The sequence below is a fragment of the Lagopus muta genome, chromosome 20 (assembly GCF_023343835.1).
Source record: "Lagopus muta isolate bLagMut1 chromosome 20, bLagMut1 primary, whole genome shotgun sequence".
Lineage (NCBI taxonomy): Eukaryota > Metazoa > Chordata > Aves > Galliformes > Phasianidae > Lagopus > Lagopus muta.
This window is the reverse complement of record NC_064452.1, coordinates 8,680,915-8,700,868: the sequence shown is the minus strand read 5'-3', so window position 1 is coordinate 8,700,868 and position 19,954 is coordinate 8,680,915. Positions and strand designations below refer to the sequence as shown.

The 19,954-nt window shown below is 46.8% G+C and overlaps 1 protein-coding gene across 1 annotated transcript in view; it reads right to left on the bottom strand.

The window, feature by feature from the left end:
* Positions 1 to 19,954, bottom strand: part of GALNT17 (polypeptide N-acetylgalactosaminyltransferase 17) — a 188,897-nt gene that overhangs the window by 108,650 nt on the left and 60,293 nt on the right. Inside the window, exons 3-5 of the mRNA XM_048967090.1 lie at positions 16,548 to 16,714; positions 8,569 to 8,743; positions 6,518 to 6,715 (exon numbers count right to left, since the gene is read on the bottom strand). Of these exons, the coding sequence (XP_048823047.1) occupies positions 6,518 to 6,715; positions 8,569 to 8,743; positions 16,548 to 16,714 (540 nt within the window). The remainder of the gene's footprint in view (positions 1 to 6,517; positions 6,716 to 8,568; positions 8,744 to 16,547; positions 16,715 to 19,954) is intronic.

Genomic DNA, 19,954 nt, shown 5'->3' with positions numbered 1-19,954 from the left:
GGCCAAGCCAACCAAGCATGAGCCCACTCTCTGCACAGAGGTGCACACCAGCATCTACAATAGCATCAAGCAGAATGCTCAGAGGCTGCAGAAACATCAGAGTCATGGAATCGTTAAGGTTGGAAAAGACCTCTAAGATCATCCAGTCCAACCATCCACCTACCACCAGCACTGCCCACTGCCTCAGTGCCACATCTCCACAGTTCTGGACATCTGCAGGAAGGGTGACCCCACCACCTCTCCCATCCTTTCCTCCAGTAGCTTTCCTCCAATTTTAAGAAAAATCACACTTGCAGAGCCCCAGCCCCCTTTGGTCTTTGGCAGAAATCTCACCGTTCATTTCAACGAGTCTGGCCAGTTCCTCACTGCAGCCAATGCGCGCCATCACAAGGACAGTCCTTGAGAAATTAAAAACCATTCTGATGCAGCACTAACACACACAGGCAGAGCTGGTCAGCACACGGGCTGCTGCAAACCACCCACATATGCTGAAATCCCAGGTGCACCCTCAGCAAAAGCACAATAGTCTTTCAGGCAGCAACTTAAGTCTGTTCGTCTTGTAAAACCTGACACAGTGACAAATCATCAGGCGCCCTTCTTTTACGCTTTGCACTAAATTATGTAACGTTCAAAATGACCAGAGTCAGGGAATTCATCACAAAAAGGCACGACAGGTTTCTCACACCGTGGGGAATCCCTGTGAAGTTTGAGGGCTGAAAATCAGCATTCTGCTGACAGTCACTTACAGTGCAGTGAGTCGGGGTGCACTTCTCCCCAATGCATTCCCATTCAAAATCTGGAAAGTCAAAGAAACTCTGCATCTAAAAGCAAACCCACACTGATAGGGCTAAAAAGCTTCCTGCAAAGCCATTTTTTGAAGCCAGTAAAGCACTTGACAGTTGTAATTTAATCCAGAGATGGATGACAAAGTTTATTGAGATGAGGATTCTGACCTAAGCCTTCCCTCTCCTGGAACACAGGTCCAAACAAGATTGCCCCAAATTAAATACTGATGAAAAAAATCCCTTCCTTTCTTCTGCTGGGCTGTTTGCAAGTTGTCAGAGGCCTCTGTGCTGACCACTGTCAGTCAGGAGTGACCTTAATTTTAAGAATGATGTACCTGGATGCACGAGGCTCCAGCAACCACAGCACAGACAGCATGGGTTTGATTTACAGATGTTTACATGGAAAGATGCTTGTACCTCCTCACTGCCCAGAAGCACTCACAAATCTTCCTGCATAGCAGAATCACGATAATCCCCTATCTGTCTCAGGTTTGGACCAATGACCACTGTGGCCATGGGGATTTTTGCTATAGGGGTGACAGTAGAGTGCAGCTGCAAGCATGCACAGGGTATGGGGGGGATCAGCATTTGGGTGGTCAATGCAGAACTTCTTTGAGCTGCTTATGAAAAGGGGCCTTAGAGACAGACAGCTCATCAGTACTGTTATTTTATCTTGTGCTTGATTTACTCTTTATACGTGGCCATTAAAGAGCTCCCTGAGTGCTCTGCAGCTGTTGTGATGCTCATACACACCCCATTCCTCTAAGCACACGCCTGCACAGAACAGACACACCTGCTGAGGCTTCCCAATGCAATTTACCATTACCAACCATGTCTGGTTCTTATGAAAATCAGCCTTCCCTTTAATTTCCAAAGCAGCTACACCAGAAGAGTGAGAACATTTTACACCTGCCTTCACACAGCAATGGGGACCTCCCTACAGTTTGGAGATGCTAGTGAGCACCAGGAAGAGCTAATTTAGCATTTCATACAAACACCTTCTTCAAAACAAAAACCCAAGGACTAATCCTTGAAATTCTCACAACATCACCTACATTTAACAGCCTGCCACACCTCCTGGATGCTTTTTCATAAGACTGTCAGGCTGAGGGCTCAGACGTGGGTAAAAGTTCTTTACAGAGAAAGTGGTGAGCTGCTGGCACAAGCTTCCCAGAGAGATGTGGATGTTTCCTCCCTGGAGGTGTTCAAGGCCAGGTTGGATGGGACCCTGGCCAGCCTGGTCTAGTATTTGATCTGGAGGTTGGTGGCTCTGCCTGTGGCAGGGAGACTGGAACCTGATGATCCTTGGGGTCCCTTCCAACCCAAGCCAATCTATGATTCTATGAAAACATTTTTAACAGTTTTAGCAAGGCTGTGCACAGCTATCTGCTGAGGGCTGTGTGCTGCTTTACGATGCTCATCCCTGCAGAAGTGCAGATACACCACAGGAACAAGTTGTCCTAAACAAAGGTTCACCTGCATCATTCTGCATGTTGGGTATTCCTGAGAACAATTTTACTTCTATGGCTCTTTAAAGGTTGGAGCATAGTCTGCGTGCTACAGAGCTGCAACAGCTGCCTGGAGAAAGCCTGAGTAGATAAAGAGGAAAGGAGATATCAATTAATCAAAGGAAACAGTGAGTTTTTGTGCTTGTGAAAGCCAGCTTGGGATGGTGGCTGCTGGAAGCACTAAGGACATACCTAGCAGTTTCCAAATGTATATATAATAAATACAGTAATAGCAAAAGCAACACCACAAACCCCTACGGCCTTACAGCAAGCAAAACACACCTTGACAAGAGTGGGAGATCTCAGTGTTATTTGCAGTTTATGACAGAGGTGACAGTTCATAATAAACACCACAAGCATTTTGCTGAGCAGCAGAATTAGGCACCTTCTCTCCACTTGTCTGTCATATTCAATACCCCAAACCCTCGTTTTCTTCCCATCTCAACCTCAGCATCATTTACACAACCACAACGAGAGTTCTCTCTTTCCTAAATACGTAGCAAAGCAAACCCATTAGCATTTGAGGCTGAGATAACAGGTAATTGGGTGGGCTAATTCAAATTATTTTCATCATTAAGAAAAAAAAAAAACACCACTCAAAATCACCAGCTTTTTTGTTCTTTTACAATCCATAACTCTCAAAACCAATTTCCTCCTCACAGTGATCTTAATACTAATTAAATGAGCTTTTGTCTTCCAACACCACTAAAGATGAAGTACCACATAAAACAGCTGCAGCAAAACCCCATCCAAAGCCCAATTTAACCTGCTTGCTGCTTCCCAGCTGGACTCTGCATGCCTGCAAACACACATCTGTCATCTCTGAAGCCACCCGAGGACTCCTTCAGTCCCAGCACATTAGGGTGCTTGCAAGCTAACAGAGCCATTCAGCACTGCTTTTAACTCTCAGGCTGAGCCAATCCACCAGGCAAGTGCAGAAAAGACCAAGAGAAGTCAAGAAATGCATTATATTCTATTCACAAGCCTCTCCATGGACCCATCAACCACGCAAGAGGATTACCCACTCCTGGAGGCATTCAAGGCCAGGCTGGATGTGGCTCTGGGCAGCCTGGTCTGCTGGTTGGTGCACACAGCAGGGGGTTGGAACCAGATGATCATTGTGGTGCTTTTCAACCCAGGCCATTCTGTGATTCTGTGATTACGCACATTGCTGCTGGTGGAAAAGTGGGACCCTAATTTCTGTGCTCAGGTATGTGTCCCTCATCCTCAAGTCTGGTTAGACGCTCTGTCTGCTTACTTGGCTTTTGAAGAAACAAAGATGCAAGAGTGCATTTAGTTGTCTTCCTGAATCAGACCCCCAGAGCCACTGAGGTGCCACAGATGTAATTATAAATCATGAGTCTTGCATCTGGAGCACAATCAGCAGCTCCAGGCAGAAATCTCAGATATCAGCAATTTCTCCAAAGCTGTTCTCTGACAAAACCTGACGCAGCACCAACGAAATGAGTCAGGCAGAAGGAACCAGCAGTGCTGCAGCAGCAGGCAGGCTCCTTACTGAGAAGCCCCCCAAAATCACGAGCTTCCAGGTGGGAGATGAAGCTTTCCCGGAGAGCAATGAGAGCAGCTCCCACCCTGTTGTTGGATGATCAAGTCAGCAGCACACCATTTTATGGCATTTCCAAAGACCTGGTTGGGACAGGACACGGAAAACATCAGCTTTCTTCTGTTTTCCCTTGATGAACAGGATTTCTGGGCTGGCAGTAAACTGCTCAAAGGGTATCATTAATAATAAAGGACTGCATGAGTACAGGTTACGGGAAGACCTACGGGAGAAGCTCTGCAGATAAAGATCTGGGTGTTCTGGTGGACAGCAGGTTTGCCATGAGCCAGTAGTGTGCCCTCGTGGCCAGGAAGGCCCATGATGTCCTGGGGTGCATTACTAAGAGCATGGCCAGCAGGTTGAGGAAGGTGATCCTACCCCTCTGCTCTGCCCTGGGGAGGCCACACTGAATATACTGTGTCCGGTTCTGGCCTCCCCAGCTCAAAAAAGTCAGGACTAGAAGGAGTCCAGCAGAGGGCCACAAAGATGACAAAGGGTCTGAAGAGCCTCCCATATGAGAAAAGGCTGAGTAACTTGGGTCTGTTCAGCCTGGGTAACAGAAGACTGAGAGGGGATCTGACAAATGTTTCTTAAACACCTAAAGGGAGGTGGGAGGCAAATGGATGAGGCCAGACACTTCTCAGTGGTGTGCAATGACTGGATGAGGAGCAATGGCCTAAAACTTGAACGTAAGGAGTTCCATACAAACACGTGAAAGAACTTGTTTATGGAGAGGGACAGAGCACTGGAACAGGCTGCCCAGAGAGGCGGTGGAATCTCCTTCTATGGAGATATTGAAGTCCTGTCTGGACACCTACCTGTGTGCCCTGCTGTAGGGTACCTGCTGTAGCAGGGGGTTGGACTGATGGTCTCCTGAGGTCCCTTCCAACCTACACTGCTCTGTGATTCTATATACACACATTAACACCGCCTGAATGAGAAAATTCAACTGCCTTGATGGGAGGTCATGCTGCTGCAGATAAGGATCTACATGATGTTTAAAACATCTCTTACTGCCTTCCTCTCCTATGAGTGCTAATTTAGATGTGATATGTCATGCCATAATCACAGTTTTATCTTCTGGGCAGAAGTAGTCAGAAAAGTCCATAGGCCTGGCAAGGAGAGTCTAGTTGTGAAATGTATGCACAACAGAGTGCTGAGATTGAGGGTCTCCTCATGTATCAGAATTTTAAATGTTAATGGGAAGAAAAAAAACACAGAAGATGAATTACAGAATCCAGGTATTACACCAGCATCCCTCCTAGCCATTAAGAGAGACTGCTTCTTGTGGGAAAATCATTGGATAGAGCATAAACCTGGAACCAGTTTGAGACTGGGCCATATTTTAGATGAGTTTCACGCCATCAGCACTCTTTGCCTGGATAATTATATCTTATGAATCAACCATGAGAGAAAATTGCCTGCCAGTGCATTCCCACAGCTGTCTGCCTCCAGTCTCCACTGCTAAGGATTTGGTAGGGGCACACTGGAGCCCCCATCTTGTGCAGTGGAGTTTCTCTTGATGCTGCCATGATCCCCACACACCAGTGGCATAAACCAAAACAAACAGAAGGAATAAACTGCCTTTTTTTTTTTCCCCTCTCACCCCCACTCTTTTATCCTAAAAGCTCGCTATAAAACTAATGTACCTTTGCATATTATCATTTCAGAATTTCCACTAATCCCATGCATAATTACATGGAGTACCGCATCGGTATCCCACTCATGCAAACACTGTCATAAAGTGCACAGTTTTCATAGCACTGGGTGACAAAAAAAATAACTGCGGTCATTTATTTCTGGTCTGAAGGCAGTTCCACGACATAATGCAGTGAGACAGTATTTTTCATCAGCTTTTTGTTGTGGTCACTACTATTCATCTACCTCATAATCCTTCCCCCAGTGCACGTTAACAACATTATTCTAGTAAGCTGTTGAATTATTCAGCAGCATCACAAGGCTGTTGGCTCTGACAGCCCCTGTGCCCATCCTGCACACCCCACACCTGAGGCAGCAGTGCCCACGTTTCACTTCAGGTATTTGGGGGCTGTCAAGAGGAAATAGTTGACCTCTATGCACAAAGCAACCCCAGCCTAACGCACAGAGCTGCTCTCCCCCCTCCTGCTGTTATACTTTGCTCAAACGAACTTGTCCCATACCTGCAGCCTGCAGGAACAACATTTTAGAGCTGCCAGCCACGCAGAGATCAGTGTAAGAACAACTTAAGACCTATTATTTCAGGGCTTGTAAAATGATATCTTTGCTTGTTCTAACTTTGCCCTGAAAGGAGATGCAGTTTTTATTCAAAATACGCAGTGTCTTTATTTCATGAATTCACACTCAGATCATTATGCAGCAATAATCACCTCATTCCTTATGATTTCCAAAAACTGAATGCTGTAATTGAAATAAAGCACCTTCGTCACGTGCAGTTAAACACAAGGCTGTACAAACCTACACAGTGCCCACAACTCCCAGTGCTTCTGCACACCATGGCCAAATAATACCCTCTTCCAAAGCTGTTCACCCCAGTAACACCCTTCAACTGGTGATGTTACAACACAACACCCTCTCTGAGCATCCAAGCTCTCTAGGCTGGCTTCTCACTTTGTCTTCCCACATTCTGCCCTATTACATCTCACCTGGCAGGCCGTGCAACATACCTGATGGGCAGTGAGGGGTCCCCAGCGTCCCACCAGTCCTTGGGGGGGCTGATGTACATGCACCACAGCTCCCAGCTGTACCCGTGGGCCGAGTTCTCATAACGCTGCACCTCAAAGTTGTCCTGCTTGATGTTGTCTATGGAGGGAAGGATGACTCTTCTTCTGTTTTCCTGAATTCGTGAAAGCACTGGCTCAGCCCTGGAAAAAGAAACAATGTGCAGGAAGAAATTTAATTTCTCGCCATGTTTGCACGTGGACACTGTTGCCTTCATACAGCTTGTATGATTAAATAAGGGGAAGGAAATGAGCATCTTGTCACCATTCAGTAAATAGAAAGGAACGTTGTGAGCATCTCTTGCTGCCATTTGGAAGATGGCACGAAAGCGATACAGCAGAACCCACACAAAGGGGTTCAGAGAGCCACTGAGCAATCTCACATTGCAATGCCCTGGCTTCTGCACTACTGACCCATCTGCCCTGCTTTTATCTGCACAGAAACCACATGCAGAGAGAACACATTTACACGGCCAGGACTAAAGGTTGTTTCTAAAAGGCGCTGCCAAGCCAACAGGGAGATGCAGCAGGAGGTTGCAGTGCTTGCACTTAGCGGGGTTCCCTGTCTGAACACATCCCTTGTGCAGGGCTGTGAGCGGAGACAGGGACAAAGCCCTGCGTGTCTGGGGCACTCCAGCACCCTCCTACACCTCTGACTGCTCCTATGAAAACCCATGGGTGAGCTGAGGCCAGCAGCAGAAGCAAAAAACAATTTCCACAAACTAAGGCATTAAGCTGTTGAAATGAATGAAAGCTCTCAAAGTGGACCTTATCTTCTCCTGCGCAGCCAGCACACTGTGTTTTCTCTGTATGGTATGCTTGCTTAAAACAAACAAACAAAAACAACAACAAAAAATATTATTAAACAGTAATTCCACACTTGGAACTTTTTAATTTTCAAAATTGTCATGTTTTTAAACTGAGCTTTCCTGATATCTTCACTGAGGTAGCAAAGAAATTGGACAAACCATCAACTAAGGGCTGGATTTGCAGCATGGACTGACTCTGCAGGCAGAGCAACACAGAGAAGGCACTCAATGACCATCTGGAGACTCCTTCCATGGAAGAACAGCAACAGCAGCAGCTATGCAGTGCCAGAGCCGAGTCTTTGCTGCAGAACCACTCCATCCCTTACAAAAGCTATTTCAAGAGTTCAGTAAATTGTAACTTTCTCAGTATACCAATAAAAGCATGTGTGGAGACTTAATGACCTGAAGAGAGGAATGTTTAGTTGGGCAGATATCAACATAAGTAATGACTCCTCAATGCACTCTCCTGATGTGCTGCTATTATAAAAACTCCAATGACTGCACAGAACTCTGCGCTGCAGAGTTGAATGTTGAAGCATTTTTATAGTGGATGTTACTTTGTGTTCAAATTGGACACAAGTTAGTCTCCTCTACACCTAGTTTCCTAAACATGGGCCATTTACTTTTTACACGTGGTAGGAGAGAAAAACCACTCTCGGTTTCCTTTCACGATCTGCACTCACAGAAACTTCAGCCACTTGAACCCACACGTTTCCAATCCCTCTGGAAAAGAGTCCTTATGAAATACCTCTGTTGCTTCTGCACCTCTGCACTTATTCGTAGCTGCAGAAGAAAACAAATCAATCTAAGACATCAGCCTCCCCCAGTGGGATCCAGCTGCAAAGGGCAAGAATGTGGGAAATGCTTTCTTTCTCAATCCCCCGCTGTCTGGGCTTTTTGTTTTTTAAACTTAGAGTTCTTAGGCCTAAGAGAACTGGAAAGCAATGTGAACAACGAACTAGAAGCAAGGGAGAAACAGGGAAACGTCAAACCAGGGACTAGGAAATGATGACAGTAAACAAGAGCACTAATAATTAATATAAATAAGACCTTCCCTGTCTCATCCCAACGTGTCCCATTAGCGACCGCTCAGCACGGAAGGAAGACAGGATTAAGGTGCGTGTGGAAATGCTCTCATGCATCCTAACAAAACGACGGGCTGCCCCCCATCGACGTCCTCACACCTACCAGCCAGCAGTGAACTCCACGTGGGCATCGAAGAACCCGGTGACGTGGCCTGTGGCCGCCTTCCAGCCTTCGATGCGCGCTCGGATGAGGCCTTCCCTCTTCTGGTTGCGCACCACCTTCACGAGCCCTGGGTACCGCTTATTGACGTACTCCTCCAGCGGTGCCTTCAGTTCCTCTGCCAGGAGAAGCACCAGAAACCCACTGAAAAGTTGCAAAGCTTCCACCTAACGTAACCCCCTGCACCCTGACACCACTGCCAGAAAAGATATATTCACCTGAAACTACCTTAGATTTGAGTTAATGCTGTTTTGCATTTGTTAAACCTGACGTTGAACGGACTCTGATAGAATTAAAGAGGTTTTGGCTTTGTTTGGAAGATCTTCACCCTTTGTGTCTTAATGCTCATTGGAACCACAGATCATATAATTGTGCTGCCCAAGCCTGTACATGTGCTGTGGCTGAGAACATGATGGAGCTGTCAGCCTGCAGTCATCACCAGCACTGAACTTGATGGTAGGTACAAGTTACACATTGTGAAAAGAGATGTACAGAATTTTTGAACCTGGGAGTATAAGAAAGGTTGGAAAGGCTGCAAAGAGCAGCACGTTTTTTCAGCTGTTTGGAAAAGTCTCTAAAATCTCTACTGCCCCATTTGAGACTCTCAGTTCAAGGTTTGGTTGGAGGTCCTGGGATTGAGAACCACCCCATTCAGGGACATAATGCAATCACCTGTCATTGTGTGTCACGTGCATCCTTCCAGCTTCCCAAGGGAGATTTCAACATGCTGTGCCCAACACTCCAAAAAGAAAGCAAACAATAAATGAATGAACATCCAACCACCACAGACAACAGAGAAAACTCTAACGGAACACACCAGCTTACAACTGTGCCCAACTACATCGGTACAGAGCCTCCTGTTACAAAAATCACCCTCTGTGCTGGACTCTAGTGCTCTGCCTCTACCTTGGTCCTTATACCTCCTGGTGAATCAGTGACATGCACAAAGATCTGCTGATGAAAAGTGCTCTGTAAGACCTAGGTAAAACTACAGTTTACCAGCACACACTGTTAACGTCATGAGGGTCTTTGATTCCTAACAGGCTCCAAGACATCAGGAAATTAAGATATGGTCAGTGACCCCAAGCGAAGGTTATTACCTCCCAGATAGGCACAATCCACAGCATACAGCACATATCAGTAACAAAGCCATTCTTGCAGGAAGGAAGCAGCAATCGGGGAGCAAATGAGTCAACAGCAAGGCCCATCTGCTGGGCCAGCCTGGGATACCCTCAGAGGATACAGCAGCATTGATTCCCTTTCCCTCCACTCCTTTTCCCAAGCACATAAAATGTGCTTCCTTCAGACTGGCATTGTTCCTCTCACATACCAATTTCCCCAAAGTCTCATTTCTCTTTTATGCTGAAATGGGAATAAAAAGAATAAAGCAAATGAGCCCCTTCCTCAACTCAAAGCATCTGCATCACATACACACATAACTCAGCAACTTCCATTTCATGCTGAGCCATTCGGAGAAAAAGCAGTGTTTTATGGAGACAACAACTCTTCTGAATGATTTTAAGGAGACAGGGACACAGACTTGTTGGCAGATGAAGCCCCACAAGCACAGCACAGCCTCTCGTGTCTTTTTGTCATTAATGCTGCAGACCATAGCATTGCAGGCTAGAAGGAACTATTAAAACCACTTTCAACAAATTGGAATTTTAAGCTTTCCTCGTCGAAGGGAAAGAGGAAGAAACGTTCCTGGGAACTGTCTGAGCAGCTAGAAGGAGGGTACAGATTTAGTGAACCAGGGAGGAACTGTGTGAAGTTGAACAACGCTGGGCAGATTTCTGGGCTCACTCCCTCTCTTCTCTCCCAGTCTGCCTCAGCCCTGAGCACCCTGGGGTGAGAATCAGCTGTTCAGATGCGCCTCTGCAAGCCCTGGCCAGAGGAAGGCTGCACATCTGTGCTGCCCTTGGTTGGTGTCTGAAGCCTCCGAGGTGGGCAACAGCTCTGCAGGAGGGCATAGTGCTCAGCAGGTGTAAGCATGATGACAGAGCACTTTGGGGATTAGGAGACTCCCACTTAGCACCCAAACAGGTGATATTACCAAATAGCTAATAACCTACTGAGCAGGCTCAATAGTGGGCTGGGCTTTGGATGTGTCGTGCTGTCAGAAGGCGCACATCCAGGCTGGGATCTGGAGCACCGCTGCAGTAAGGTTGGCAGCAGCAAACCTTTTCATCTGCCACCAACTTCAGAAGTGTTTCACCTCCAACTCCTGCATCTCTGCAGCATATCCCTAAGCTATATCAGGAAGGTTAGGAGGGCTGAAATAATATGCCAGGAATTAAGTGACTTCCACTACAGGGGAATAGCCAAGAGCCTTGCTTAATAGAGTCAGCTTTCCCTCAGACTGGCAATCTGGCCTTTGAACCTGCTATTTTCAGTACTCCACACAAATTACAGTGAGGGAGGAAGCATCTGGCTGCTGTTCTCCTCGCATCTGCCTTATGCTATGTACTTGCAATGCTTTTGCTCGTATCAGCTCGTTGCTGAAAATGAGAATATCCACAGCATACTGGACCAGTGAGTAGTTCAGCATGGTATGCAGCTCAGAGAAGAACTCTGGATGCAAAGAGACAACCAAAAGGAGCCACGGTGGGAGCAGAGCAGCGGCTGCCCTACTCCCCCTCATCCTCATCAAAGCAGTGTCAGTGCAGCCCACGTGCTCACAAGGTATCTGTGTGGGTCAAACTCCAGGGGTGCTCCTCCACAGCACACCCACATCATTCCTGAATCTCATTCGTTACAGATGCAATCAATATCTGCACATCAAGGTATCTGTGAACATTCAGTCTTTGCCACTGCATGAGATGTTTCCAGGGAAGTTTTGAAGAAAGAAACTGAACTGAAAATGCCAGCAGGTTCAATTTCAATCCTCCCTTTTGTTCTCCATCTGTCTGTATTGATCTTCACTGAAAGGCGAGTCCAAGAAAGTAGAATCCAATAGACCTGTTGCTCTATTAAAAATTCCAGCTGTCAGCTGTAATGACTTATGTTATGTATTGCAAAGTGGTTTGTCACCTACATGAGCCTTTTGGGAAATAGGCCTGCCAGAGAGACAGAGCCACCGGCTGCCACTCCAAGCAGCTGAGTCACAGACAGCAGCCCTGAAGCAGCCGTGGGAACTTCCAGGAATATCCACTGCTCTGTGTTTTGTGCTGCAAATCCTGCCCAGTCCTTCCCAAATCCCCTCAAGATGGGAACTACCTGGTGGCACACTAAGGTAGGAGCAAAGACCAATGGCACCAGATGGCCAGAGGAACTGCACCTCCTCTACACCCCGAAGGAAAACACGGCAGTGTTTGCCAGGCTGAGCCAAGTGGGAAAAGTCTACAGAGGCTTTATCAGAAAGCCCACACACTGCAGGGCATGTGGGTTAGGGCTGGGAATGCCCCGTGTCATGGGGACAGCAGCACTGCCCTCACCTGCCTGAAGTGCCACAGCCATCACAGGTCAGGAACCCACGGAGGAAACTCCTTCAATGATCAACAAATGGCCATGAGAATTATGGCAGCGAGATTCAGATCCAGATGAGCCTCCAAAGCTTTTCATGTTTGTGCACAAATATCAAAGAGGTAACTGTGAACAGGGGAGCAGGTGTGTGAACCAATTCCCAAACACAGACAGAGGCTGGGCTGGTTCTACTCAGATAGAGACAGAGGCAAGGCTGGAACACTGAGTGCCTTCAGCTGCACATCTCTCATCTGACCAAAGCCCAAGAAATAGGGACAAACCAACTAGTTTCACTGCCCCCTCTGCTCTTTAGCAGGGCCTGAAAGCACCAGTACTGAACACCTGTGGGACAGCACCAGGTCTGTTGCAATTAAGCAACCCACATTTATGTAGAGCAACTGGAATGAGCAGGCACTCAGATGGGACCGATGTCCAGGAAAAGCTGAGATAAGACCCAGCTTCTTAGAAGTTTGTTGAAACCATTCTCTAACGTGTGAGCCAGCCCCCAGGGGAGCACACGTACACTGCTGGTGGTGCTGCAAAACAAGTGATGCACCAAGCCACAGCTCATGCCTTGCACCGAGCTAAACTGCAACCAGCAGCACGCACCCTTGGGTGCAGCCAGCTGCTCCAAGCAGCCTTTCATCCAAAGGTTTCCTTTGATACCAAGGAGTTTGCTTTTCAAAGAGATATTACACCAGATTAAAAACATTAAAAGACAGCACAAAAAAGCAGGTGTTGATTTAAGCGACGCACTCAGACAAAGTGTGCAAGTGTGAGATAACGCAGCATCTCGGGGGCACATGGCCACATCCCTCCAACAAGCTGGGAAACACCTTATCAGTGCGGAACACAGCCTGCACGCCAGCCTGGTAATCACACCCCTGCAACAAACAAACAAAAGAAACCTCCAAAAAAGTCTTTACAAAGCGTAACACGCAGCTCAAGGGGGACGGGGGCTCCAACTACAACTCCTCACGCTTCTTCCATCAAGAAGGGATTTCTTCCCATTGCAATAGCTTTGTACCTTTTATCTCCTTACAGCTCACAGACAAAGAATCAGAACACCCTTGTTTATTAACTTTTCATCTCTCATTGCATAGTTTTACGTTGTGCAACATTGTTCTCTAGCACTACAACAAAGCTGAGAGCAACACTCAGCTCTCACCTCCAGCCCTGTGACTGACTTCAAAACATGAAGCTGACCTGGAAATCCCAGGGCTCTTGGTCGGGGTTGGAACGTGATGATCCTTCATGCCCTTTCCAACCCAGCTGTTCTGTGATTCTATGACACCTATACATATTCCCATCCTACATTTTTCTCTTCCTGTATGTGGGAAAAACGGAAAAATGCTTTCCAGCACAAAACACACCAAAACACAGCACCCTACAGCCCGCGGTCCAGAGCCATGGGCTTCCATTGGCCTCCAGGTGCTTGCCCAGAAGTTACCTCCAGGAAACCACCAGGGTTTTGGGCCTCTGCTCTCGGAAAGTCCATCTCCTTTCTGGTGCACAAAGCTGAGCCCCAAAACGTCACGCAGGCTCAGCCACAAGCCATATGCCATAGAAACCGACCCATGCTCACAACCAACTCTAGCAATTTCTTGGGCCAGGCTTTTTTCAGTGGTGCCCAGCAACAGGACAAGGGGCAATGGGCACAAACCAGAACAAGGGCTATTTCCATCTGAACATAAAGAAGTTCATTGCTGTAAGGGTGCCAGGACAGGCTGCCCTGAGAGGTAAGGGAGTCTCTTCCCCGGAGATACTCAAAACCCACCTGGACATTTTCCTGGATGTCCTGCTGTAGGGAACTGCTCTGGGGGATCTCCAGAGGTCCCTTCCAACCCCTACAAATCTGCCCTTGTCTCATTCAGTGGACAATGCACACGCACAGCTCCATCCTTGCTGGCATCCTTGGCACAAGTGCTTACTCCTCCAGGAATCATCTCTAAATCTCAGAGCTCATGAGAATCTATTTTCCTGTAATTATTTTCCTGTAGAGATAAATCTATATATTATAATGACTTTGTTTGCAATATCTGAAGCATCAACTGTAAGATGTTACTACCGCTGCTCACAATTATTTCCTACCATTAATGCAAATTAATATGACAATATTATGGCCATTAATATTTCTTTGCTGTCATTGAGACTCCTTGATGATGCAGAGAGCGAGTGCACAGGTCCAAGAGCTACATGTTGGTTTGTATCATTTCTTTTATAGAAAAACTCTATGTTATTATACGCTTGGGAGGAGCTCTCCATAAACATCTGCCAAGTTACCTTATTACCTTCCTCCAAATCCCCCCCTTCAAAATCTCATTTGTTATGATGCCCACAAAGGTTCAGCAGCATAGCTCCAACATTATTAACTAACCCTGGTGGATAACAGCATCTCCTTATGCCTTGCCCCGTTTTCCTTTCATACGTCCATCGGAATGCTTTTGAGGACAGTAGCACTTTGGTGCTCGGGTTTTGTATGCCATCCCATTATGAGGGATCACTGATGGAAGTGATGCATCCTCGTGGTGGGACACAGCACACTGCCCAGGCGTGCAAATTGGTTTTACACAGCTCCTCCACCCCTCAATCAGAGTGGGTCATTTCTCTGCATCTCCCCCAGCCTGGCCAGCTCCCACAGAACACTGCAGCACAGGGAGCTCAAGCAGCACAAAAACAGACACACAGAGGGAACCCTCGAGGTACGAGAGCCCTGCTATCACCCTGCTAATACCAGTGCTGGTACAGCATTCCGGCAAGCCACCACCCTCGTACAAGCCACCAGGAAAGGTCCTGCCTTGCAATCTCAGCTGAGGATAAACAGATTCCATCCTGCATCCTCAACACCAGCTGCAGTCACAGCTTACTTGGGGTTGATGCTTTTTGAAAGGATTCATTTCATTGTCTCCTGTCTTTTAATAGTGCCTCCAGAGTCCCTGACTGGATGTCAGTGATGCGAACTGCAGAGTGGAGGCTGTTTAGAAGCACATTTGTCAGTGTGTGGCAGCGTGTGGAAAAACTCAGCAATCATTACCAGGAGGTTTTCTAATGAAGAGAATCCTTCCCTTCACCCCATTGGTATGGTTCAGTTTGGAGAAGGAACGTCTCGTTTTGGTGTTTCAGACTGGGCAATACCACAACAAGAGGTCGCCTGCACTTTCTCTTCAATATCCAAACCGATACCTGAGCTCTGAAATCCTACAGCTTCACCAGTGAACGTCAGCTCAGCTTCTGCACCAGAGCTGCTGCGATTTTCATCAGCTGAGGAGCTGGCCTCTTGTTTCTTCTACTGGTAATTATAATTCATCAGCTTTCTATGGTGCTCATTACTGTGATATTTGAGTGCCTATTTTTACAGGCTTGAGTAGCTCACTGCACACCATCTCATCTTGCTGCAGACAGGCGAGCAACCTCTCAGACTTACTTTGGAAACGAGCTCTCCTCATCCTGTGCCCTGTTTTTTCTCATCACGGAATCCACAGCCCGTGTCTATTATTATTATTATTTTTAAATAATACCAAAAGCATGCAATGCAAATGAAGGCAGCAATCAAAGCAACAACCATTTGCTGGTCTTCATGAGATTTTAACTGCCCTCATGACGTTATCCAACTGTACACTGGAAGAACAAACCTGGGAAGAATCCAAGACCAAAAACGTTGCCATATGAAATTAAACACCCTGCATATTTCTATAATCAAAAGCCAGAAGAGAAGATATTCAGCAGTGCCTGTAAGAAGGCTGAATCAAAACACAAAGGTAACATGGGAAACCTAACATCTCTCTCCAAGTGTTGTCATGGCTTGAACTTGCGTGTGTCTGGTGCACTGGTTTCCTCCTCTACACAAATCTTTCTCACATCAAAAACATCATATAACAGGAATGAGGATCTCTGCAGATCCCAGATATTTAAAAAAAAAACCAAAAGTATATATATACTTTTTTTTTTAAACTGGAGTTTTGTTGTAAATAGGGAAACTGAGGCACACAAAGGGGAAATGCAGAGCGTAACACCGCTGTGAGGAGCCAAAGCAGAACTGGATCTCTGTGCTCCAGGGTCTTGTCCTTCTGCCTCTTATTTAGAGGTAATCCTCTGCAACAAGCAGAGCGCTGTGACCAGAACGAGGATACACCCGAAATCAGAACCTGTGAATGCTCCAATGAAGACAAAGGTAAGACTGCTCTCTAGTTTCCTTTGCAGACTTCCAGGTTTTAATTACAATTCCAATCAGTAGTTATTGCAGATTTTAACTTTGGTTTGATTCTGTTTCAATTTTTGCTACAAAAGCTGAAGAAAGAGAACAGGGGGAGAACAACCCTGCCAGACTGCAGGCTGCCAGCAGCATCACCACAACCAAAGGAAACGCAACGCAACGCTGCATGAGATCTGAGGAAAGCAAATCTGAGACGTGAGGAAATCAAAACTCCTCCTGTGCTGGTGCCCCACACCCCAGCACTAACCCTCATCACTGTTGTCATCCACGAGGATGATCTCCTTCAGCAGGTGGGCCGGCGTGTGATTGACAGCACTGTGCACCGACCGCAGGATGACCGAGAGCGCTTCGTTGACGAAGATGAAGATAATGGAGATCTGGGGCAGGTCCTTGCTGTACTTCAGCTCTTTGCACCTGCAGCACAAAGGGGAAAGAAAGAGATGAGGTTAGCAGAGTGTGCTGCAGCACTCAGCGTTGGGAACACGTCTGATGTGCAGCAGTTAAGGCACAGCACTGACAGTTTGGCGCGGTATTTCAGCTGCCTGGGTGTGATTTCATCAGCGCTGCGTAGGAAGAGATGGCAGCACCACAGAGCATCCTCCTGGCTCACCAAGGCAGGGTGCAAACAGCTCGCTCAGCTGAGGCTGTGTTTGCATATCCGTATGTCCACAGCTGCCAGAACAGAGGAAGCCTTTCCCATTTAGAAGGAAGCTTCGCTTTGCTACTCCATGTCAAGATTAATTGATGCTCAGATATGAGTTTAGTTCTTAAACCACACTTGTGAACTTTCTCCCATCTGTCATGGTATGAAACGAATACAAAACAACCCACGTTTAAATAGTTTTAATATACATTTTTAGCTCTCTTTATAGATTCTTCTGAACACACTTCTGTCTCTGAAGCATCCCAGCAGGGCGCTGCTGTGAACTGGGGTCTTTATACTTCACAGTCAGTACAGGTTAAACCACAGCTTTGAGATCACCTCCCTGGGTTACAGAAGCCATTGCTTAACTCCAGCTTTGGTTTGGTGGCTGAACATCTGCTCGGGCACAATTCTGTTGTCAGAGGTGGTACTGGTGGCAGAGAGATGCAAGGTGTTTCCATTTTCCCCATCAGCTTGCACCCCAGCCAGTAACATGTTCCCTACTTTAAACAATTCAACCTAACTTGTCAGTTTCCCCTGTTACAAAGGGGGAAGAACAAGAAAATTAGCTATTCTGCTCCCTCTCCCCATTGAGGCTGGATTAGCTACGCAACATCAGTGTTCACAGAATTGCAGTGAGCATTTACCAACTAAATCTTGCCCAGGTAAGCAAAGACAGAACAATGCAGGACAGATATCCAGGAGCAGCTTCAAGCTCCTTGACTCCCCAGCAATGACTCCATATTTAATTGTGCTGGGTGTTTCTTAGGCAACAGCAGGCATTCTCTGTGCTCCAAAAAGAGACACTGGAGACAGAGATTTGCACAGAAACACAGTTCTTTATGATTCCTCTTTAGTTAACAAGCACGTTGGATGAAAACAAGGTTGTATTTCCTGATTTAACTGTTGCATACCCTAAAGCAATCCAAGCTTTCCACAAAAAGGAATCTCTCAAATGCTGAAAAACATCTTCCAGAAGGCAGATCTGTCTTTACAGTGAACACAACTGACCCTGCAATCCTGGCACAAAAGTCAAACTAAACAGGGAGAGATTAAAAACCTGCTTTTCATAGCTGTCAGTACCTGCTAAGCTGAAGGGAAAGTGGTCACAAGATCAGGAGTGTTTCCTTCTAATGACTGCACACCTATGGTCCCCAGGCCACGTTTCTGGGGAATACTCAGCGTGTGATAAAAGTGGTTTGGGGCAAAATCCAAAGCAAGTCCTTTGAGGCTCATCTTCTGCTCACCGTTTCCCTCACCCAGTGGCCGAGGGCTGGAGAACAGCATTACAGAGAGACAAGAAGTCAGGAAAGGAGCAGACACCTCAACGCCCACATTGCCCCTGTGCAACTCCCTGTAGGAGGCCCTGTACATAAACACCCCATCCTGGTTGCTGTGGTTGCAACCACTGGAGCAGGGAAAGCAGCCTTTTAAAACCAAGCTAACCTCAGGTGGGTCAGCCCTCTTGAGGGCCCTCTGGTGCATGAAGCAGCTGTGCTGAGCAGAGCTTCTGCCTGCAGCCAAACTCATGCATGGGCCATGTTTTTCATCCATGCGTGCCAGAGAGCACCTGGTGCTGTGTGCTCTACGGGGCCAGCAACAGGAGGAGCGCCCAGGTTCCGACCCAATTAGAAGGGTCAGCAGAGAACTTGTTAAAGCAGCAGGAATAATGACTACAAAGGAATGGAAGTGGTTTGGTTTGCTGTTTGATTTTTTTTTTTTTCCTTCTAAGCATTTTAAACACAACATGGACTGATCCAGACCCCGCAGTGCTCAGCGCTTCAGGTGAACCCAAGAGGAACAGCAGACAGGGACAAGTCCCAAGGTTCAGGCTGAGACAGCATTCACCTCCAGGTGACAAACCTTTTCATAGAATCATAGAATCACAGAACAGCTTGGGTTGGAAGGGACCCCAAGGATCACCAATTCCAACCCCCTGCCACAGGCAGGGCTGCCAACCACTAGATCAAGTACTAGACCAGGCTGTCCAGAGTTCCATCCAACCTGGCCTTGAACACCTTCAGGGATGGGACATCCACAGCCTCTCAGGGCAGGACAGTGAGAAACTCTCAGTGAAAACCTTCCCCTCTGACATCATTTGGGTGACTGCAGCCTCCAAACGCAGAGCCCAGACCACATCCACGTGCAGGATTCAGTCTGAGCATCCAGAAGGCAGCACACACACCAGCCCTGTCTCCTCAGGGATGTGCAAATTAGTGAGATGGAAGTGATCCTCTAGAACATTCTCAAGGGAACATGAGGCTAACAGAAAGGCAAGAAGTGCTGGAAGAAACTGGCTGTCCCAAGGCTTTTGCCAAGCTTATTGAGAACTTGAACTAAAACCAATGCAAACACACCTCTATGTAGACTAGAAAGCCTCTGCAGATCCTCTCATCTTCCAGGAAAACGACCTTAGGTTTTATTTCTAACGCTCAGTTCACACCATATCTGCTGGTGGCTCTACTCCCAGCTCATGAAGGATGGATTTCTCAGAGAACAACTGCAAATACTTCAAAAACTTTTGGATATAAATATGACGGTGAGATCAGTACAATACATCCTTTCTGGGGTGAAAGTCCAGCACCCCTTTTTAACATAAATTTGCCCACTTCCAGTCATCCATCATTACCAAAAGGCAATTTTGGAGAACAAGGGCAAAACCTGGCCCTGTATATCAGGAAATACCTCAAACTGGAAACAAAATCAAGCAGTCTGCAGTTGGTCCTTCGTTTCCTCTTTGCCAGATGAGGAACACTCCATCAGTAAAGCTCAGAACAACGCTCGCTTGCCAACACCTGTGAGCTAATTAGCACAGGTTACACAGTGACATTTTCCTCACTAAATCCTACTCTCTTCAGCTAACGTAGGCTGGCACCTGCTTGCAGGATTTATATCAAAATATCATGGATTAATAGCAAAAAGATACAGAGCCCTTACGGCTTTGTCTCTCATTTAGATCAATGGGACATCAGAGTAAGAGGCATTTTATGTCCCATTAAATCATGCTTGAC